The sequence below is a fragment of the Anolis sagrei genome, chromosome 13 (genome assembly GCF_037176765.1).
Source record: "Anolis sagrei isolate rAnoSag1 chromosome 13, rAnoSag1.mat, whole genome shotgun sequence".
Classification (NCBI taxonomy): domain Eukaryota; kingdom Metazoa; phylum Chordata; class Lepidosauria; order Squamata; family Dactyloidae; genus Anolis; species Anolis sagrei.
In genome coordinates this window covers 7,378,129-7,399,441 of record NC_090033.1, presented here as the reverse complement: position 1 = coordinate 7,399,441, position 21,313 = coordinate 7,378,129, and the positions used below count along the sequence as shown (strand labels likewise).

Sequence of the window (21,313 nt, the reverse complement as noted above, 5' to 3'; positions counted from 1 at the left end):
TATATTATTAAATATAATATATCAATATTGTAGTATTTATATATTAATTTAATTATAACGTATGTTGTATTAATTTATTATATTAACATTAAACATAATATATATAACAATATTGTAGTATTCATATATTAATTTAATTATAACCTATGTTGTATTATTAATTTATTATATTAATATTAACTATAATATATAACATTGTATTATTAATATATTACATTATAACCTGCATTGCATTATTAATTTAATTATTATATATAACCATGCTGCATTAATATTAAATATTATGTAACAATATTGTAGTATTAATATATTTATTAAATTGTAACAAGCTTGCAATATTACATTATATATAACCATGCTGCTTTTATATTAAATATAATATATATAAAAATACTGTAGTATCAATATATTAATTAAATTATAACAATGTTGTAATATTAATGTATTATATATAACCATGCTGCGTTAATATTAAATATGATATATAGCAATATTGTAGTATCAATATAATAGTATTAATATAGGTAACAATATTGTAGCATTACTAAAATATAATGTATAACATTGTAACATTGATAATATATAAAATTAATATGTATTAATATTATTAGAAGGGTTGTAGTATTAAAATAATATAAATATATAATTTTTTTCATGTCAGGAGCAACTTGAGAAACTGCAAATCACTTCTGGTGTGAGAGAATTGGCCGCCTGAAAGAATGTTGCCCAATGTTTTACCATCCTTGTGGGAGGCTTCTCTAATGACCCCAAATGGGGAGCTGGAGCTGACAGACAGGAGCTCATCCATGCTCGCCCCGAATTCGAACTTCTAACTGGTAAATCTTCAGTTCTGTCGGCACAGGGGGCTCCTCTATCTATCTATCTATCTATCTATCTATCTATCTATCACTGAGCTGCTGAACTTGCTGACCGAAGTTCAAATCCGGGGAGTGGGGTGAGCTCCAGCAGTTTGAATCCAGGGAGCAGGGTGAGCTCCTGCTGTTAGCCCCAGCTCCTGCCAACCTAGCAGTTTGAAAACATGCAAATGTGAGTAGATCAATAGGTACTGCTTCTGAGGGAAGGCAACAGAGCTCCATGCAGTCATGCCAGTGTCCACATGACCTTGAAGGTGTCTACAGACAACGCCGGCTCTTCAGCTTAGAAATGGAGATGAGCACCAGAGTCCCAGAGTCAGACTCGACTGGACTTAATATCAGGGGAAAATCTTCACCTTTACTAGAGATGCCTGGTTTTGGGGGAAAAGGAGGCAAATTCCTTTTCCTTTCCCTTCCCCTCCCTTTCCTTTCCCTTCCTTCCAGGGCAGTGCAGGTGACATAAGACTATTATGACGCAGCACCTGAAGCCATCTGTGGAGCCCTGAAATGAGCATGCAAAGCCATTGACCACACCACCGCGCTGCGAAACAGTTTTTTTTATTTTTCCAAAATGCTTACACGTCTTTCTTGTCGTTTTCCCTAGAAGAAACAACCCCCCAAGTGTTTTCAAAAGAGTCAAACATGGGCTGCAAGGAGCAAGAACGAGGAGGGGGGAGGAAGGGGCCGAGAAGGGCGTCATTGAAGCAAAACAACGGGGAGATTCCTGAGAGGCTGCGACTCCCTTCAATGATTATGTTTCGGGGGGGGGGGGGAGAAAGAAAGGGAGGGGGGTTTGAGCTGAAGGACGACGATCCGACGACGAAGGCTTGGCTTGGGTTTCAAACGACTGCCTAGTTTTGGAGGAAGTCAGCAAAGCCACCAGCCAACAAAAAAGATAACAAAGCCAGCGGACCTGATGGGATCCCTACTGAAATCTTCAAAGAGGGTGGACCTGAGCTGACACAACTACTCCACCAGAATCCCACCAAGTCTGAGGGTGCAATATTTTGCAAAGCCTTTCCCTCTGAGCTGAGCCGGCCGCAGAGACAGCCTGATGCGCCTTGCTGGGGGAACTTAACAGGATCCCAGAATGACCTTTGAGAAACCTGGTTCATACAGGGTTTGCGTCCCTGCGTAAACTCTGCGCATCTCGAGGGAAGCTGCTTCCCAGTCCGAGTTGGACGTTGGGTCGGGATGAGGCCAAGAGACGGCCGGAGGGTCAAGGCAATGAGTCAGGCTGCTCTCGCAGATGAGTCGGCTTTCTCCGGTTTCCCAGCCCAATTGCCGGTTCCAGAAATGGAAACAAATCATGCCGGAGGAGGGAGTCGGCGAGAGCGCTTCAGCACCACCGGCTCCGAGGCAAAGCGCTACATTCCCAGGATTAGCCAAACAGCGTGGTGTCTGGTTTTGGGGGGGAAGGGGGCAATTTCAAGATCAATCCAAGGAGCTTTCCATGAAGACCAGGCAGCATCGCTTCTTTCCCAAAAGGCTGTAAGTTGTGCAGTTTGACAGTCGGCTCAAAACGCAGAAACGGTAAGAAAGCGGGCGAAGTTTGCCGCGTTGCATCCGTTTCCCGACATAAATCCCCAATTGAGCAGCAATCCTTATCGGGGCCAATGGGGAAGCAGGGTGGCGCTTCTAGACCACTATTATGCAGCAAACCGGGGTCTATTGCTTCCTTCCGCTGTGCGTGCTGCAGCATTAGCCCTGACTAAAACGATATGCCTCGCGTTGCTGCAATCTCTTGTGTATCACCTTCCCCAACAGCGTCTCCTCTTGCAGAAGACAGAAGCTTCCTGGGTACCTGCTTATTCCATTCCTCGCCTCATGTATTTAAATAAAGACTCTTTATTCCTCACCTTAATCATTAAAATCGTAATAATTAAAAAGCGATGGAGTTGATGCAATGCCGACATTCTGCTTCCAAAGGGAAATCGGGCAGGTGGGAACTTTGGAAAAGGAACAACCTGTTTTCCGTGCTTCTATGGAAGGAGGTTAGGAGAAGGGAGGAGGCAAGGTGGGGCGGGGGCTACGTGGGGACCACAATGTTCTTAGCCAAGAGGAGGAGGAGGGCCAGGTCCGCGTTCCCGTCCGCCTGTGCCAAGGCCTCGCCGGCTTCTTGCACTGTGAAGCCGGCCCCGACGATCTGGTCAACGCCGGAAACAGGAGGTCGCGACGGAGGAGGCAATAGCGCCGCACCGGAGGATCTCTGGAGGTCGCCGCCAGAGGGGAAGGGGGTTCCCGTTCCTTCCGGGGAGGGACGAGGGAGATTCCGAGACGCATCCTGAGGAAGCCGGCTCTCTTCTGGAACTTCAGGGTGAAGGACACGATCAGGGGATGAAAGACGGGATGGGGATGCAGAACTTTCAGCTCCGCGAAGATGCTCCAAAGGGATTGATGATTCCCGAGCAACAAGAGGAGCTTCCTTCTCCGACCCGTGCACCACCTTCACCTCAACACTCTCCGTTTCGTATGCAAAGGACTCCAGTAGAGCTTCCTTCTCATGGGCCACATCCAACCGCTGCACTTTCCTCACCTCAAAGGACATGAGTAGATCTTCCTTTTCACGGCCCTCGTCCAACCGCTGCACATCCTTCACCTCAATGCTCTCCATGTCATCCTCAACAGACTGGAGTAGAGCTTCTTTTCCACGGTTCTCGCCCAACCGCGGCATCTCCTTCACTTCAACACTCTCCATTTTGTATGCAAAGGACTCAACTACAGCTTCCTTCTCACAGTTCTCGGCCAACCGCTGCACCTCCTTCACCTCAACACTCTCCATTTCGTATGCAAAGGACTTGAGTACAGCTTCCTTTTCACGGCTCTCATCCATCCGCTGCACTTCCCTTGCCTCAAGGCTCTCCATACTCTCCGCAAAGGGCTCAATGTGTCTAGGAAAAGGGAGGCCTTGATGCTCCTCTGGAAGGGCTTCCCGCTGAGAAAGGCCCACGTCCTGCTTGGAGCTGACAACCAGGAGCTGGTGGAGCTCCTTCAAGGCGCAAGAGAGAGAGGCGCCCGGATCTTCGAGGCCAGGGCTCACCGGCGGCATTCGATCACCCTCAGGAGGAGGACCACCACCACCGAGAGGGAAAGAAGAGCCTGGCTTGGAGAGTTCCACCTCCATTGTGAGGTTTGCGTCGCCCGACAAGGCTGTTTTAGTATGGTCGACCTCCATGGAGTCCTTGCATCCCTCTCTTTCCACATCCCCCCTTCCCGCACATAAAAGGGAAGCAGCCTCCTTGGCATTGTGAAACCCTCCATTTCCAGGTTTCCCACCCATTTTGGGTTCTGAGTGAAGCTTGTGCCCCAGATCCCTTTCTGTGTGATCCAGAAGGAAGGGTGCAGACATTTCTTTCCTCTGCGGGCTGGATAAGCTCCTTTCTTTTCCTCCTTCGGCGGGAGGACTGAGAGTTTCCTCTTGCAGACTGAAGGAAGGAGCCAGCGGTCCAGAAGTGGTTTGTGAAGGAACATGCTCAGGTTCTGCTCCAAGTTTCCCACCCAGAGCAGCATTGGCAGAAGCAACGGCATCAGGAAAAAATGGCGGCGGTGGAGGTGGAAACAGCTCCTCGCTTTCGAGAGTTTCTAAACATTCGGGGAGGGAATCCTCGGGAGGAAGGGTCTCTGCCTGGCCGCTCCCACGAGAGAAAATAGAGGCCGGAGCAGAGGCGGAACGGTCAAGTATTCGGCTTCGAGGGTTGTTGGCCTTTGGACCAAGCTCTGGACGTTTAAATCCGTCGGACGTCGGTGGCGTTTCTCGTGAGGTAGTTCCTTGGTCACTATTCTCTGCACACAGAAAAAAAAGGGAAAGAGAGAGAAAGAAAAGCATGAAGCTGGGATTACACTGGGAAAATATATTTAACTTTGATCCAAACAGTCTGCAAATATTCATCTCTCGCCTCAGTTGGGACCATTTCTTTCCTCCCAGGAGTCACAAAACTATGGAATGGTTTCATGTTTTCCCTTTTCCCAGGAAAATGCAATAGGAAAAGGCGAATGGCAGAAACATATCAAAGGATAGACAATAAATATACTCATTTTCCAGAGAGAAGAGCCGGTTTAAAACAATCTGGACATAACACACAGGCCCCTTCTGCACAGCTGTATCGAATCCCATTGAACTGGATTATATGGCAGTGCAGACTCGAATAATCCAGTTCAAAACAGACATTGCGGATTGTCTGCCTTGATATCTGAATTCTGTGGCTGTGTGGAAGGGTCCTCAGAGGCGTTTCTCAACCTGAGGGTCGTGACTCCTGGAGGGGTTGAATGGGCATTTCAGAGGGGTCGCCTAACAGATATTCCTAATGGTCTGAGGAATGCCTTTGTCAGAGAAGGCTCTGCCTATCCTTCTTTTCTTTTCTGGAAACAGAGGGCAAATCCTCCCACCAAAAGCCCTCCTCCGTCGTGATTGGCCGGCCTCTCAGCCAAGGGGGGGGGGGCTGTTTGTGAGACTCCAAGTGAGGAGGGGAGAGCAGGAGTGCTTGGTGCATGTGAGGGAGAGCATGCAAGGCTGGAGAGAGGCTCACACCAGCGAGTCCCTTGAAGGCAGGGGGGTTCTGTGTGGGAAGTTTAGCATAATTCTATCGTTGGTGAAGTTCAGAAAGCTCTTTGATTGAAAGTTAACTATAAATCCCAGCAACTACAACTCCCAAATGACAACCCCCCCCCCCCCCCAAAATCCCACCAGTATTCAAATCTGGGCATATTTTGCCAAATTTGGTCCAGTGAACGAAAATACATCCTGCATTATCAGGTACATATGATTCATAACAGGAGCAAAATGAGAGTTATGAAGTCGCAACAAAAATAATTTTATAGGGTCATTTATAACATAAAGGACTGTTAAGAGGTTGCGGCATTAGGAAGGTAGAGAAACAATTCTGCTGAGCATCTAGTAACACTGTAAGCTCAAACCAAACCTGGAAAGCATGCTAGTGGCATTCCCGCATGCCGCTTGTCTCGGCTCTATAGGATTCATCCAAGCTGCTGTTCTTCGCTTCAAGATTATCAACTTGTTTGAGAACAGCCAGGAAGACACAACTCAGGGGCAGTTCAGGGTCAAACATCCCAGAAAGAGGCCAAATTAGCCAGTGAAATGCTGGCACCAAAGCTTTCAACCTGCAGCGCCGGAATCGTATATATCTCACTGCCAAGTCCCTGCTCACCCATACCTGGTCTGTGGCCCATTCCGGCGGCAGCACGCCCCATTGCATGCATCAAGGCTTCTGGCGCTCTGTTCGGATTAGGAGACAAACACACCAAACTGGGGTTAGCACACACAAGGCAGCACACACGCATGCAGCTCTGGCCTCGCCATCGCCTGCCCGCTCGCCACACCGTCCTTCCTGCGCTTGGAGCGTGCCTTTCTGCACGGTGGGAGGGGGCTGGACTAGATGGCCCGTGCGGTCTCGTCCAACTGATTCTACCATTCCTTGCTTGCAAAAGGCCTCTGTCACTTGGCATCTCCTCAATTGCATGTCTGTAGCTTAGTAGCCCTCAGTCTGTGAGAGGTCTTTGTGGGAGATGGGCCTCAGTATGAATATGCCTCAGTGTGAAGAAGGACTCAGTGGGATAAAGGCCTCAGTGTGAAGAAGGCCTCAGTGGGAGAAAGCCCCAACATCCATGGCCAGAAATTGAGCATCACCTCCAGACGTCGGAGATGAAAAGGGGAAGGCCTTTGCTATCCTGATCCTCCTGGAAGGCTACTGTATGGAAGGCTTACAAAGCTGCTGCTGCTCTTTCAGGTTTGTTCTGGTTGGACTGGATTCTGGAGGGATCTCTTGCTTTCTGCTGTCCTCAACTATCGCTGGCTTTATCTGCCGCTCTCTGCCTGCTGATGAGGGCTCTTCTAAACGTTCTCTCTGCTGTTCTCTGCCTGCTTTCTACGTCTCTTCTGAAGGTTTTCTCTCCTGCTCTCTGACTTCTTGCTACAGCTCTTAAGTTTTGGACTGAATGAGGACATCAAGCACTTTCTGGCTGTTCTAGGAAAAGGCAAGGGCATTCCCTCGCTAGATAGGACTATCCTGGCTGGCCATTGCTGCAAGGAAAAGTGGGTATGGCCTCTCTGATGTCTCTCTGTCCTGTCTCTGTGTTGCTCAGCTCTCCTCTGTGCTTCTCTGCCGACTCTGTCTCTGTCTTGAAGCCGCTCTCCTTCCTCTGGGCTCTATCTGACTTGAACAAGCCTAAACGCGCAGAAAGGGGAAAGGCGCCTCCATGTTTCGCGCTGCATTTCCATAACCTGCTGCAAAAAAAGGCAAGCTCTGGCAAGATCTAAGACGTAGGAGGCAAGTTGTGGGGCCTGGGAAGCCAGTTCAGCAGCTCTTGTCAGAAATATTAAAAAATAACTAGGTGTTTTTAATGACAAACGTGAGTCAAGCATTAAAAGGGTTAAAATGGGTGCAATAAATCAGTAAATGCTGCAATTCAATATAAGCATGTGTGACTGTAGCTTAGCAGCCGTCAGAGTGAAATAGGCCTCAGTCTGAGAGAGACCTCAGTGGGAGAAAGGTCTCAGTCTGTGAAAAGGCCTTAGTAAGGCCTCACAGTGTGGGGTTGGCCATAGTGTGTGAGAGAAGGCCTCACAGTGTGACGTAGGCCTTAGTTTGTGAGAGGCCTCATAGTGTGAGGTAGGCCTTAGTCTGTGAGAGAAGGCCTCACAGTGCGAGGTAGGCATTAGTCTGTGAGAGAAGCCTCTCTGTGTGTGAGAGAACATCTCAGTGTGTGAAAACGGTTCACAGTGCGAGTAGGCCTTAGTCTGTGAGAAAAGGTCTCAGTGTGGGGTAGGCCTTAGTGTGTGAGAAGACCTTACAGTGTGATGTAGGCCTTAGTTTGTGAGAGGCCTCACAGTGGGAGGTAGGCCTTAGTCTGCGAGAGAAGCCTCTCTGTGTGAGAGAGAACATCTCAGTGTGTGAAAACGCCTCACAGTGTGAGGTAGGCCTTAGTCTGTGAGAAAAGGCCTCACAGTGTGAGGTAGGCCTTAGTGTGCGAGAAGACCTCACTGTGTGAGAGTGTGTGAGAGGCCTCAGTCTGTGAGGGAAAGCCTCACAGTGCGAAGTAGGTCTTAGTTTGTAAGAGAACTCTCTCTGTGTGAATGAGAATGGCTCAGTCGGTGAAAAAGCCTCACAGTGTGAGGTAGGCCTTAGTCTATGAGAAGGCCTGGTGTGAGAACCTTCGACGAGAGAAGCTCCAAGTTGAAGGCGTTGTGGGTAAAGCTGTGTGTAAAGCTACTCCATGAAGCTCCTGGATTTCCTCAGCCTTGGAAGTGTACAGGTCAAGGCCAAGCCTTACGTGCATTACAGCATGCGCTGCCTCAATGCCGAGGGCAGGGAGAGGGGTCTGAACAAAACTCACACCTGAGCTCTATCTGTTCAAATGCTTTAATGTCAGAAGAAGCATACAATGCGATCTCCTTGGCGTTCCATATGGTATGCTGGCAATTCTCTGGGCGCTACAAGAGGAGGCATGCGGCCCTGCGAAGGGCAGAGGATGCCGAAGACACACGGCGCTCTCTCGCTCGTGCCCTCCTCTCTTCCCGAGGTCTTGCTTCGGATGTCACTAGGGTTTTCAAAGGGAGGAAGTTGGGCAAAGGCTCAGCCACGCTCACTTCATGTATGATGAGCGGCCAAGGCTGCTTCCTCCAAAACAGAATGAGTCCTGACTTGCCTTGCCAGGTGAGAATGGTGTTTACCTGCAGCCGCTGAGGCTGGATCTACATTGCCACACAACGCAGTTCCAGAACATGAAACCGGATTCTTTGGCAGCACAGATCCATCCTTTGAAGGGTGAGGGTTTGGGACAAGGGGTCGTAGGCAACTTCACTGCCTGACCTGGTTGCTGCTAGAGCTGAACCACCACTTTGGAGGAAGCTCATTGGTTAGAGTTCAGTGGCATTGAACAGGTTAATCAACCATCACAGCATCCGCCAATCGAGCAATCGAAAGAGCCTTTGCTGTTGCTTTCTGCCAAACTAGCAGTTCGAAAGCTCGGCGGGAAGGTAAACGGGCGCCCCATGCAGACATGCCGGTAAAAAGACCGGAGATATCTATGGACAGCAGGCTATTTCGACATGGAAAATGGAACAAGAGCACCTCCCCATTGTTAGAAATATTAAAAAATAACTTGATATTTTTAATAACAAAAATGTGAAAGGGTTAAACGGATGCAACAACAGAGCAAAAGCTGCAGTTCTATATAAGCAGGTGTGCCTGTAGCTTAGTAGCCCTATGTCTATGAGGTCTCTGTGGGAGAGGGACCTCAGTGTGTTAATAGGCCTCATTATGAGAATGGCCTCTGTGGGATAAAGCCTCAGTGTGAGGTAGGCCTCAGTGAGAGAAAGCCCCAACACCCATGGCTGGACGTTGACGTCGGAGATGAAAAGGGGAAGGCCTTTGTCGGTCTGTGTATTGTATGTTGTTTGTTGAGTAAAAGGCATTTAATGTTTGCCATATACGTGCATTGTAATGTTCTGAGTCTCTCTGGGGAGATAAAGCAGAATATAAAGTGTATTATTATTATTATTATTATTACTATTACTACTACTACTACTACTACTACTACTACCAATACTACAAGAGCTAAGGCTCAAAGGTCACAATACAAAACTGAGCGGGTGCAGCAAATGGTCCCCTGGTTGCCTTGTAAGCAAAAGAACTCATTTCTTTCTTTCTGTTTGTGCATTGTCCTCCCCTTTGAAGACAGACACAGACCGGCATCCTGGGGCACCCCCCAATGGCCAAAGCATGCGGCGTTCTTTCCTCCTCGGGACCCGCCTTCCCCTGGTACCTGCGTCCTCCACGGACTTCTGCAGGGCCTCCGCTAGCTCCTGGTCCGCAATCTCCTCGGGCCGCACCTCCTCCCTGCCAGCCCCGTAGGCCAAGCGGGCACACTCCGGGAGCTCCCCCTCCGGGAGGAAGGTGGTCTGCGAGCCTGTGGTGCCGATCACCAGGACGTTCTTCTTGAGGTCTATGGAGCACTAAAAAGGGGGGTGAAGGGAAGGCATTCAGAAAGGAAAGGGCCGCTGGGACATGAGATGCAGGGGCCTACTCGCCATCCTCGACGAGGCTCCCACAGACTCACAGTGGACCCATGGGGCAACTCCCTATCTTCTGAAGGCAGAGAAGGCTGATTCTCAAGAGAAATATCCTCTTTCTTCTGCAGCTATCGGCCCTTCTCTCTGATCTACAGCCTGCCTTTCTGTCTGTGTTTCAGCCTGATTCAACACCAACTTTGACAAATCCATCATTCCCCTCATCCTCTGAAGCAGAATCCCCAACATCTTTATTTACTTCATTTCTAACTCGCCTTTTTCACCCTTCAGGGGACTCAAGGTGGCTTACAACTCCGGTAAGAACTCAAACTTGAGAGCTAAACGTGAACTTGATTTTATGGCAATGTTGTCTGCTCTGAAGAGACCAGGAAAACATCACCTAATTTAAGCTCAAACCTGACCAAACAGACATGAGACCATCCCTTTGACACTTGAGCTTCTCACTGAGTCTTTCTGACCTTCTAATTAACCTTTCCTTGGCTCTCTCTGAGCAGAGATCTAATCTCATATCACGGAACAACTCCCCATCTTCTGAAGGCTGAGAAGGCCGATTCCCAAGAGAAACATTCTCTATCTCTTCTGCAGCTGTCGGCCCTTCTCTCTGATCTAAAGCCTGCACTTTTGTCTGTGTTTCAGCCTAATTTGACAAGAGACTTTGACAAATCCATTATTTCCCTCATCCTCTGAAGCAAAATCCCCAACACCCCTTGCTGCTGAGCCCTAACAGGTGGTTGGCACCTCACTTTGAAAAGGCAGGGGCTGCAGCCAACCCCCTTTTCCACCTGTGTTTTCTTCTTCTCCAAACCCCGCCCGCCCAACGGTCCCTCTCCCTCACCTGGTGCCTCTTGAGCATGTCGAGCCCCAGCAGCATATCCATGGGCTGCTCCTCCAGAATGGAGAAGGAGCAGGGCAGGAAGTCCCCTTCGATCTGCACCTGAGCTGAAGCAGGTGGAAAGGCGAGAAAGGAGAGCCATGTCAACTCCCAGAAGTCCCCTTCCTCTACCTCTGCCAGCCCAGGAGACCACTCACTCACCCAGGTGGACCCGGCCAATGATCTTCTGGGTCCCCACCCCTTTGGCGATGCCGGCCCACCGCCGGTCCACCAGCCGCATGATGTTGCACCGCTCCGCACAAGCTTGGCTCATGATGGTCATCTGCGCCCCTGGAAGAAGAAGAAGAGTCATGCATATGTATGTGAAAGTTGTCAGAAATATTGAAAATTAACTAGGTATTTTTAATTACAAAAATGTGAGTCAAGCACTCAAAGGGTTAAATGGATGCAATGACTCAGCAAAAGCTGCCGTTCTATATAAGCAGGTGTGTCTGTAGCTTAGTAGGCCTCAGTGTGAGATAAGCCTCAATGGGAGAAAGTCTGTGAAAAAGCCTCACAGAGTGAGATAGGCCTTAGTCTGTTACTCTGCTGTGCATTCATGGGGAGGGTCTTTTGTTGATAAGCCCCCCCCCCCCCCATGAACGCACAGCAGAGTAGCAGACTAAGGCCTACCTCACACTGTTATGCCTTCTCAGACTTTCTCCCACTGAGGTCTTCTAAGTTACAAGTCTCCTAAGGAAGAGGGGGCAGGCTTGTTTTCAACGGACTCAATGGACCCATGGGTTCAAGTAACAGAGAAGGAGATTCCATTGAACATTAAGGAAGAATTTCCTAACTATATGAGCTGCTCAGCAGTGGAACTCTCTGCCTCGGAGCCTGGTGGAAGCTCTTTCCTTGGAGGCTGTTAAACAGAGGCCGGATGGCCATCTTTCAACAGAGCTTTGATTGTGCTTTACTGCATGGCAGAAGAGGGTTGGACTAGATGCCTCATGTGATCTCTTCCAACTCTATTAGTTTATGACACTAAGAAGAAGGGGCCTCTGGTGACAAAGCCTGACCTTCTTCCCCATGATGATACCCTGAACTCTTCCACTCGAGACCCCCTACATCCCTTGTGTCAGCCAAAAGGGGAGAATGGTGCCAGTGGGGGGCCCACCTGAGTCCACAAAGGCCTTGACGGGGTGGCCGTTGACCTTGCAGTTGATGTACAGCATTACCACTTGGCCAAAGCTCTCAGGGGCCTCCTCCATGGCGATGGTCATGTTCTCCTCGATGTTCTGTTGCCTGGAACCAAGGTCAAAACAGTCCAGTAAAAGCCTGTGCAAAGCTACCCCAGGTTCAGACCAATCACCCTATTGTACCCTGCCTCGAGCTGCAAGGAGGGGAGGGCAATACATTTATTATTATTACACACATATACGTATATGTGTGTCTGTGTTTACAGTGTTCTAAGTTTTGTTTTAGGCACTTTAATATATTGTTATTTTATTATCAGTATTATTTTATTACTACTACTATTATTACAGTAACATGATGATCATCATCATCACTATTATTATATTACCACTACTACTATTATTACAATATCATTATTACCAATATTATTATAGTATCAGTACTACTGCTATTATTACAGTGTCACAATTATTATCACTATAATATTATTATTATTACAGTATCAGTAGTACTACTACAGTGTCACGGTTATTAATATCACTATAATCTTATTATTATAGTATCAGTACTACTGCTATTATTACAGTGCCATGATTATTTGTACCCCGCCACCATCTCCCTGACGGGGACTCGGTGCGGCTTACATGAGGCCAAGCCCAAAACAACAATTACATAAAATAAAACTGAAAACACAAATAATGAACAATAATAACACTATTACATAAAACAAATGAAAACATAGCAATATAAGATTATAATAAGCATCAGTATTACTACTATTGTTAGTGCCACAATTATTATTATCACTATTGTATTATTATTATAGTATCAGTATCACTGCTATTATTACAGTGTCATGATTACTATTATCATTATTGTATTATTATAGTATCAGTAGTACTACTATTATTAACATCACTACTATATTGCTATCACTATATGATTATTATTATTATTATTATAGTATTACTTCTACTGCTATTATTACAATATCATGATTATTGTTGTCATTATTATTATTATTATTATTATTATTATTATTCCTACAATTATTATTGTTATTATTCCAAGTGCCGCTCTGCCTTTTGAGCCCCTGGCCCCATTACCTGATGTCCTCTTCGATCTTGGCTTGCGCTTCCAGGTCAAAGGGGTCGGCGGAGAAGAGGCGGATCCTCTCCTGCTCCCGCCGGGCCCGGTCCTGCTGCTGCTCCACCAGCACCCGTGTAAATTTCTCTGAAACAACAAGGGAACGGTGAGCGCCACCGCCACCGCCAGGGAGAGCGGGGCAGGAAGGTGGCCGACCTCAAGGCCCCCCAAGCACGCTCACCCAGGTCTCCGCTGAGCAGGGCCTCGGCCAAGGGTGGGTTGCGCTCCTTGAGCAGGGAGAGCTCGTGCGGGTTGGCCAGCAGCATGTCCCGCAGGAGCGCCGGGTTGTCCAGCCCCTGCGGAGAGGAAGGCAGGTCCGGGGGAGGCGGGTGCGAGGCGGAGGCCGGCAGAGGGGCGGGCGGAGGGGCAGGCGGTGGCACGGAGGAGCTCCCCGGCACCGCGATGCTGCTGAAGTCTATCCTGGGCAGGCCTAGACATCATGAGACAGAGGCGGTGAGGCAGAGAGAGGCCTGGCTCTGGAGAAGCCGAGGGGAGAGTGGGGCAGGGGGGAGTGCAGGGGTTTCTCACCAGGGAAGGGCGCCGGGGGCCGCGCCTCCGCATTCTCCACCTGTTGCAGGATCACTACGTCCCCGTCCTTCAAGCCGTAGGAGGCCAGCGAACGGTGGTTGTCCGTCAGGGGACGCTCCGCATAGACGATCTGCAAGGGAGCCAAGCACGGCGTGTTATCGCCCGGAGGAAGAACAACAATATTGACTCTAAGCTGGAAGGTGTCCAAAGGATCAAAGGTCTGGAGACCATGAATAATCCCTCTGAGGAGGAGAAGAATTGTGTCTGTTGAGCTTCAGAAGAAAAGGTTGAGAGGAGACATGAGAAGAGCCATGCATCGTGATGTGAAAGGGTGTCATAAAGAAGGAGGGGGCTTGTTTTCAATGCACTCAACAGAGCCAAATGAGAGGAAAGGAGACTCCACCTGAACATTAAGAAGAACTTCCTGACTATACAGTGAGCTGTTCAATAGTGGAAGGCTCTGCCTTGGAATGTGGTGGAAGCTCCTTCCTTGAAAGCTTTTAAGCAGAGGCTGGGTGACCATCTGTCAGGAGTGCTTTGATTGTACTTTTCTTGCATGGCAGAAGGGTTTGGACTAAGTGGTCCTGTGGTCTCTTCCAACATCACTATTATTATATTGACATATATTACATATTATAATATTAATTATTATATTATTATAATATTACATATTATGTTAATGTAGAATGGTGGAATTTCCTTCCTTGGAGGCTTTGAAACAGAAGCTGGATGGCCATCTGTCAGGGGTGCTTTGATTGTGCTTTTCCTGCATGGTAGAAGGGGGTTGGACTAGACGGCGCATGTGGTCTCTTCCAACTCTATGATTCTATGCCAGTCCCTGGTCAAGGCAGGGTCTCTCGTCGGTGGGAAGGGCTCCCGACTGGCTCCTAAGGAGGCCAAGACACAGACGGAGCCAGGATAGATGGTCCAAATGGCCTGGGGGGGGGGGCACATCACTGTTGCCTGTGGGGCAGTGTTGTCTTTGCCAGAAATATTAAAAATTTACTACGTATTTTAATTACAAAAATGTGAACCATGTATTCTGTGAGAAAAGCCTCTGTGTGAAGTAAGCCTCAGTACGAGAAGGGCTTGTGTGTGAAGCTACTGTGTGAAGCTCCAGTGTGAAGGCTGTTGTGTGTAAAAAGCTACTGTGTGAAGCTCCTGTGTAACGATGTTGTGAGAGGAGGCTCTGTGAGAGCGAAGCCGTTATCTGAACGAGAAAGAATCCCAGAGTGGAAGGCCTCAGTGTTAGTAGGCCTCAGTACGAGAAGCTTCAGTGAGAGAAGCCCTAGGTTGAAGGTCACTTCCAGTCAGGTGGGAGAGGAGAGCGCAGCTACTGACAAAAGCCTCAACAATATGGGCAATTCCAGAATTTGGGGCGGGAGGGAGGCACACGACCTCAATGCAACTGAAAGCTTGGAAACATCTAAGACCCCGCTCCAAACTTCAAGGCTAAAACAAAGGCTGAAGACCAGTAGATGCCAGCAAGGAAACCCAATTTGAGGGCACTGGGGTATTTTATATCTTTGGAGGAAACAAGAAGTAAAAGATGAATTCTCAACAACTCATGATTGGCTGATGTTAAGAAGGCAGAAGCTGAAGTGACATGGGGGAGGCGCAGCTGGTTAAAGCAAATATACATTATGTACAAACTCTTAGGCTCAAAAGTCCCCTTGGTAGGCAAAGTCACATTTTGTCTCCAAGATGCTCTTGAAAAAGAGTCGGGAGGAGAGAGGGGCAGAACTCCCTCCATCCAAGACCTTCTTGGCACTATTGTGGTAAGGGTGCCTCCTGACCGAAAATGTGGGAGAGAACTCATTTAAATAACGGCACAGAGTGAGGGAAAAACCCCATCAGTCCTCCCAGGGCAGAGCTCAGTGGAAACGCTTGCACCTGGCTGGAAGGGCCGAGCTGTCCGCATGCCCAGTCTCTGCCGCAGGTGAAAGAGCATTAGCAGCACCGCTTCTTCCTTTTACTGTTCTTCGTTAGCTTCACCACGTCATTCTGTTGCTGCTGCTGTTGTTTTGCTAAGTTGTCTTTCTTGGCTCGCAGAACCAACTCTGTGATGCAGTTGAACATCTCTTCGACATTAATGTTCTCTTTAGCACTGGTCTCAAACAGTTGGATCCCCATCTGCCCAGCAAATTTATACGCGTCTTCTGTCTCCACCACTTTCCGTTCAGGATCATCATTCTTATTACCAACTAATATTCGGCAAACATCATCACAGTTCTGGTTTATTTCATGCAACCACCTCTTAACGTTCACAAAGGACTCGGCGCTTGTGACATCATAAACCACAATGACCCCATGTGTTCCTCTGTAGTACGTTGATGTGATGGTTCGGAAACGTTCCTGCCCTGCAGTGTCCCAGATCTGTAGCTTGACCTTTTCTCCATTGATCTCAACTGTCCGGATTTTGAAGTCTACTCCAATTGTGGTAATGTAGCTGCCTGAGAAAGTGTTGTCGGCAAAACGTAACAGCAAACTACTCTTGCCAACACCGCTGTCGCCGATAATGAGGAGCTTGAAGAGGTGGTCGTAGTCCCGGGCCATGGCCGGCGGCGTCGATGGGGAGGACCACGGGGGGGGAAACGGGCGGGAAAGGAGAGCGCGAGACCTCCTCAGGCGGCGGCTCCGAGGCCCAACAGCCGGAACTGACAGCAGGAGGAGGAGGAGGAGGAAGAGCGGCAACAGCGGCGGCGCTCACAACAGCGGCCAGGCTCCCTCACTCCCTCCTGGCACAACAGCGCATGCGCGCTGCTCGAGCCGCTGGAAAAAAAATTACCGGTTGAAGGTCATCGTATGTGAAGCTCCAGCGTGAAGGCTGCTGTGTGTAAAAAGCTACTGTGTGAAGCTCCTGTGTAACGATGTTGTGAGAGGAGGCTCTGTGAGAGCGAAGCCGTTATCTGAACGAGAAAGAATCCCAGAGTGGAAGGCCTCAGTGTTAGTAGGCCTCAGTACGAGAAGCTTCAGTGAGAGAAGCCCTAGGTTGAAGGCCATCGTATGTGAAGCTCCAGCGTGAAGGCTGCTGTGTGTAAAAAGCTACTGTGTGAAGCTCCTGTGTAACTATGTTGTGAGAGGAGGCTCTGTGAGAGCAAAGCCGTTATCTGCACGAGAAAGAATCCCAGAGTGGAAGGCCTCAGTGTTAGTAGGCCTCAGTACGAGAAGCTTCAGTGAGAGAAGCCCTAGGTTGAAGGCCATCGTATGTGAAGCTCCAGCGTGAAGGCTGCTGTGTGTAAAAAGCTCCTGTGTGAAGCTCCTGTGTAACTATGTTGTGAGAGGAGGCTCTGTGAGAGCGAAGCCGTTATCTGCACGAGAAAGAAGCCCAGAATTGAAGGCCTCAGTGTTAGTAGGCCTCAGTATGAGAAGCTTCAGTGAGAGAAGCCCTAGGTTGAAGGCCATCCAATGTGAAGGCTGCTGTGTGTAAAAATCTCCTGTGTAACTTTGGTGTGAGAGTGAAGCTGTTTATCTGCATGAGGAAGAAGCTCAGTGTGGAAGTAAAGAAGAAAGTATAAAGAACTTTGTGTTATGGAAACCTTTTTGTTGTAACCTCCTATGTAAATGGCGCAGCCTCTATGCAAGAGATAACACTGCTCGGTGTGTTTTTGTTCTTTCTATCACTTTGGGCTACTGGTGCTGGGTCACGCTACTACAGATAAGTTACTCTGCTGTGCATTTATGACGAGGGACTTTCGTTAATAAGGCCAGCCGCCCAACAGCCTTTCCTTTGGAGTGGTTGATGTTGTGATGGCAGCCACCCTGGCTCCAAGGCAGGTTCCCATTAGGGCTTGGCAAGGACACTTCTTGGCCCAGACTCGCTTGACAGACAGACTGACAGACACGCATCCTGGCACCATTCTCCTCCAGATCCTCCCTAAGAGTGGAGCAATCAGGCGGATGGTGCAGAGGATTGCAAGCGAGCCAGTTCTACTGGAATCAGCCTCAGTGCAGAGGAAGAGGAGGAAGAAGAGGAGGAAATAAACACAATCTGGGCACTAGGATTTTAAAAGATTCGAAAATCAAGAAGTAAATAAAGAGTAACATTCAAAAAACAGAAGAATTCCAAACCAGAAACAATCAGGGCCAGGTAGTCACCTCCCAACAAAGAATTCCCCAGGCAGGAAGCAGCCAAACCTTGAAGCTGCACAGCCATTCAATGCTAATCAAGCTAGCCAATGGCAACATTCACACTTGCCTCCAGCAGACAAGAGTTCTTTCTCCCATCCTGGACATAATTCCACAGATAGATATATAGATATCTATATAAATAAAAAGTAATGGTTTGTGGGATTAACGTAACTCAAAAATCATTGGACGAATTAACATCAAATTCTGTTAATCCCACAAACGAACATTACATTTGTATTTATATAGATGTACTAGCCGTGCCTTGCCATGCGTTGCTGTGGCCCAGTCTGTGTATACGTGGTTTTTTTGTGTTTATATATATTTGTTTATATATTTATATATGTGTGTTTGTGTATATGTGTAGTTTAGTGCATGCATTGTAACGTACTTTTTGTTTTTTGGCTTTTTAAGTCTCTTTTGCTGTGTTTTTCAGTGTTTTTATGAGTAACGGTCACTCGTTGGCCTGATAGGTGTCTTGTGTCCAAATTTTGAGTCTATTCATCCAGTGGTTTTTGAGTTATGTTAATGCCACAAACAAACATTACATACAAACACACCCCACTTGCCTAGTTTCCAACAGACCTCACACCTCTGAGGATGCGTTCCATAGATGTGGGCCAAACGTCAGGAGAGAATGCTTCTAGAACAGGGCCAGGCAGCCCAGAAAATTCACCACAACCCACTATTTCCGGCCAGGAAATCCTTCGACAACACATGTTTTATACCGTTTTAATACTTTGCATATCTGAAGTTGTATTGCACTGCTGTTAGTTGCGAGCCACTTTGAGTCTCCGGGTGGAGAGAAAAAGCAGGATATAGGTAAACGTAATAATAATAATAATTCCCCTATATGAGCTCCGCCAAAGAAGAGCAAGTGCCCACCATGGCCGCCTTCCAAGAAGCCCGACACCAGAAACCGGGGCACCAGGAGCCCCCTCCAAAAAAGACCACATGGTGTTTACAGCCTCCCAAAATAGGCAGCATAAGGAGGGGGGGGGGGTGGGCCTTGCGAAAAGAGAGAGAGAGAGACCTGATCCAGCAAAAAGAAAATTACATTGTTGTTGTTGTTAGATCCTCCTCTGAGGCTCGATCTACACTGCCATATAATCCAGCTCAAAGCAGATCATCTGGATCCATAAACTGGAATACATGGCCGAGGAAATCGGGCTGTAAACACATCATCCTAAAGCATTCGGATATAATGAAACATCCAGGCCCAACAAGGCAGGCGTTAGTGGACTACAACTCCCATCTCAGGCAGTAAGGGAAGAGCTGATGGGAGAGGTGATCCCCGAAACCCAGGTGAGGAAACCACACTGAGCTGGGCGGAGCCACACAACCCCTGTCAAGTCAACAATAAGTGTACTTCTCACTCAAACTAAAGGCTTTCCTATTATTATTACTAGTCAACAACAGCAATAACAACAACTGTACTTCTTACCCAACACAACATCGGCACAACACAGTTTAAAGGCTCTCCAATTATTAATATATTTATTTATTTATTTACTTTGCTTATATACCGCTGTATCTCAAGCCCGAAGGCGACTCACAGCGGTTCACAAACAGTAAAAACAGTATTTACTATTATATTTATCATAATATTACTATGATTATATTTCTTTCCCAACACAACACAGGCACAACATAGTTTAAACTAAAGGCTTTCCTATTATTACTATTATCATTATTATATTTCTTTCCCAACTCAACAAAAGCACTGCATAGCTTATACCAATGGCTCTCCAATTATTATTATTAATATTATTATTAATGATAATATTGCCTTTTATGATTACTATTATTTTCCCAGCACAACACCGGCACAGCACAGTGTAAGGTGAAGGCTACCCAAATTATTATTATTATTATTATTATTATTATTATTTCTCTTACTATTATTTTCCCAACACAACACAGGACGAGGTCTACTTATTATTATTATTATTATTATTATTATATTTGTATGCTTACTATTACTTTCCCAACACAATACAGGACGAGATCTAATTATTATTATTATATTAGCATTCTTACTATTACTTTCCCAACACAACACAGGGCGAGGTCTAATTATTATTGTCTTTATTATTAGATTCATATTCTTACTATTATTTCCCAACACAATAGGGGGCAAGATCTAATTATTATTATTATTATTATTATTATTATTATATTAGCATTCTTACTATTATTTTCCAAACACAACACACAGCGCGGTATTATTATTATTATTATATTCATATTCTTACTATTATTTTCCCAACACAACACATGGCAAGGTCTACTTATTATTGTTATTATTATTATATTAGTATTCTTACCATCATTTTCTCAAAAATAGTAAGAATACTAATAATAATAACATCAACAACAACAATTAGATCTCGCCCTGTGTTGTGTTGGGAACATAAGAGTAAGAATATAATAATAATAATATAGTAAGAATATAGTAAGAATATAATAACAAAGCCTCTTCAATAATAATAATAATAATTGCTATTATTATTATTATATTTCTTTTATTATTACTACTGTATTCTTACTATTACTTTCCCAACACAACACAGGGCGAGGTCTAATTATTATTATTGTTGATGTTGTTATTAGATTCGTATTCTTACTATTATTTCCCAACACAATACAGGGTGAGATCTAATTATTATTATTATATTAACATTCTTACTATTACTTTCCCAACACAACACAGGGCGAGGTCTACTTCTTCTTCTTCGTCTACTTCTTATTATTATTATTATTACTATATTGTATTCTTACTATTACTTTCCCAACACAACATTGGGCAAGATCTTACTATGATTATTGTTGTATTCTTACTATTACTTTCCCAACACAAGACTGGGCAAGGTCTACTTATTATCATCATCATTATTATTATTATTATTATTGTTATTACTATTGTATTCTTACTATTACTTTCCCAACACAACACAGGGCGAGATCTTACTATTATTATTGTTGTATTCTTACTATTACTTTCCCAACACAACACAGGGCGAGGTCTACTTATTATTATTACTATTATTATTATTAAATTAGTATTCTTACTATTATTTTCCCAACACAACACAGGACAAAGCCTCTTCAATTATTATTATTATTATAGTATTTCTCTCCCAGCACAACACAGGCACAACTTAGCTTAAACTAAAGGCTCTCCTATTATTATTATTGTTCTATTTATTATAATATTAGTAGTATTCTTTCCCAGCCCCAGCTCCTTTGACCCCATGGCTCCCCAATGAGGGCTCTTCCCTGCCTTCCCACCCAGGCGCGGCCTAGGAGGGTGAGGCCTGGCGAGGCCCTCAGGTTTCCCCCTCCGGGCTGGCTGGCTACCTGGCTCTGGGCGGCGGGGATGCCGGACTCGAGCTCGCAGAGGGCGCGGAAGTTCTGCAGCTCGAAGTCGGCGTCCACCTGGAGCGAGAAGGTCAGCTCGGAGCGGTCCCTCCGCAGGCAGAACACCGTCAGCAGCATCGCCGGCGCCCAGGCCCAAGCGACAGCCCGTCCGCACGCCACAAGCCGCGCCTCACAACTGACGACGCTGCCGGAAAGCAGCCG

General features: G+C 46.7%; 2 protein-coding genes across 3 annotated transcripts; both read right to left on the bottom strand.

Annotated features, from left to right (window-relative positions):
- Positions 1-1,417: 1,417 nt before the first annotated feature.
- On the bottom strand, positions 1,418-21,307 carry DDI2 (DNA damage inducible 1 homolog 2). Of its 2 annotated transcripts, XM_060758856.2 has the most exons (10): positions 21,092-21,307; positions 13,604-13,733; positions 13,257-13,505; positions 13,036-13,162; positions 11,910-12,037; positions 10,955-11,083; positions 10,757-10,860; positions 9,657-9,846; positions 6,047-6,108; positions 4,559-4,658 (listed from the first exon to the last, which is right to left on the bottom strand). In XM_060758856.2, the coding sequence occupies exons 1-9, from the start codon at positions 21,227-21,229 to the stop codon at positions 6,092-6,094; spliced, it is 1,212 nt and encodes a 403-aa protein (XP_060614839.2). In that variant the 5' UTR covers positions 21,230-21,307; the 3' UTR covers positions 4,559-4,658; positions 6,047-6,091. The 2 variants fall into 2 exon arrangements, with proteins under 2 accessions (XP_060614838.2, XP_060614839.2); XM_060758855.2 differs by lacking the exon at positions 6,047-6,108 and having other exon boundaries at positions 1,418-4,658; positions 21,092-21,306.
- On the bottom strand, positions 15,086-16,370 carry LOC137097757 (ras-related protein Rab-35). Its single transcript, XM_067472702.1, has one exon. The coding sequence runs from the start codon at positions 16,157-16,159 to the stop codon at positions 15,554-15,556; it is 606 nt and encodes a 201-aa protein (XP_067328803.1). The 5' UTR covers positions 16,160-16,370; the 3' UTR covers positions 15,086-15,553.
- Positions 21,308-21,313: the final 6 nt, after the last annotated feature.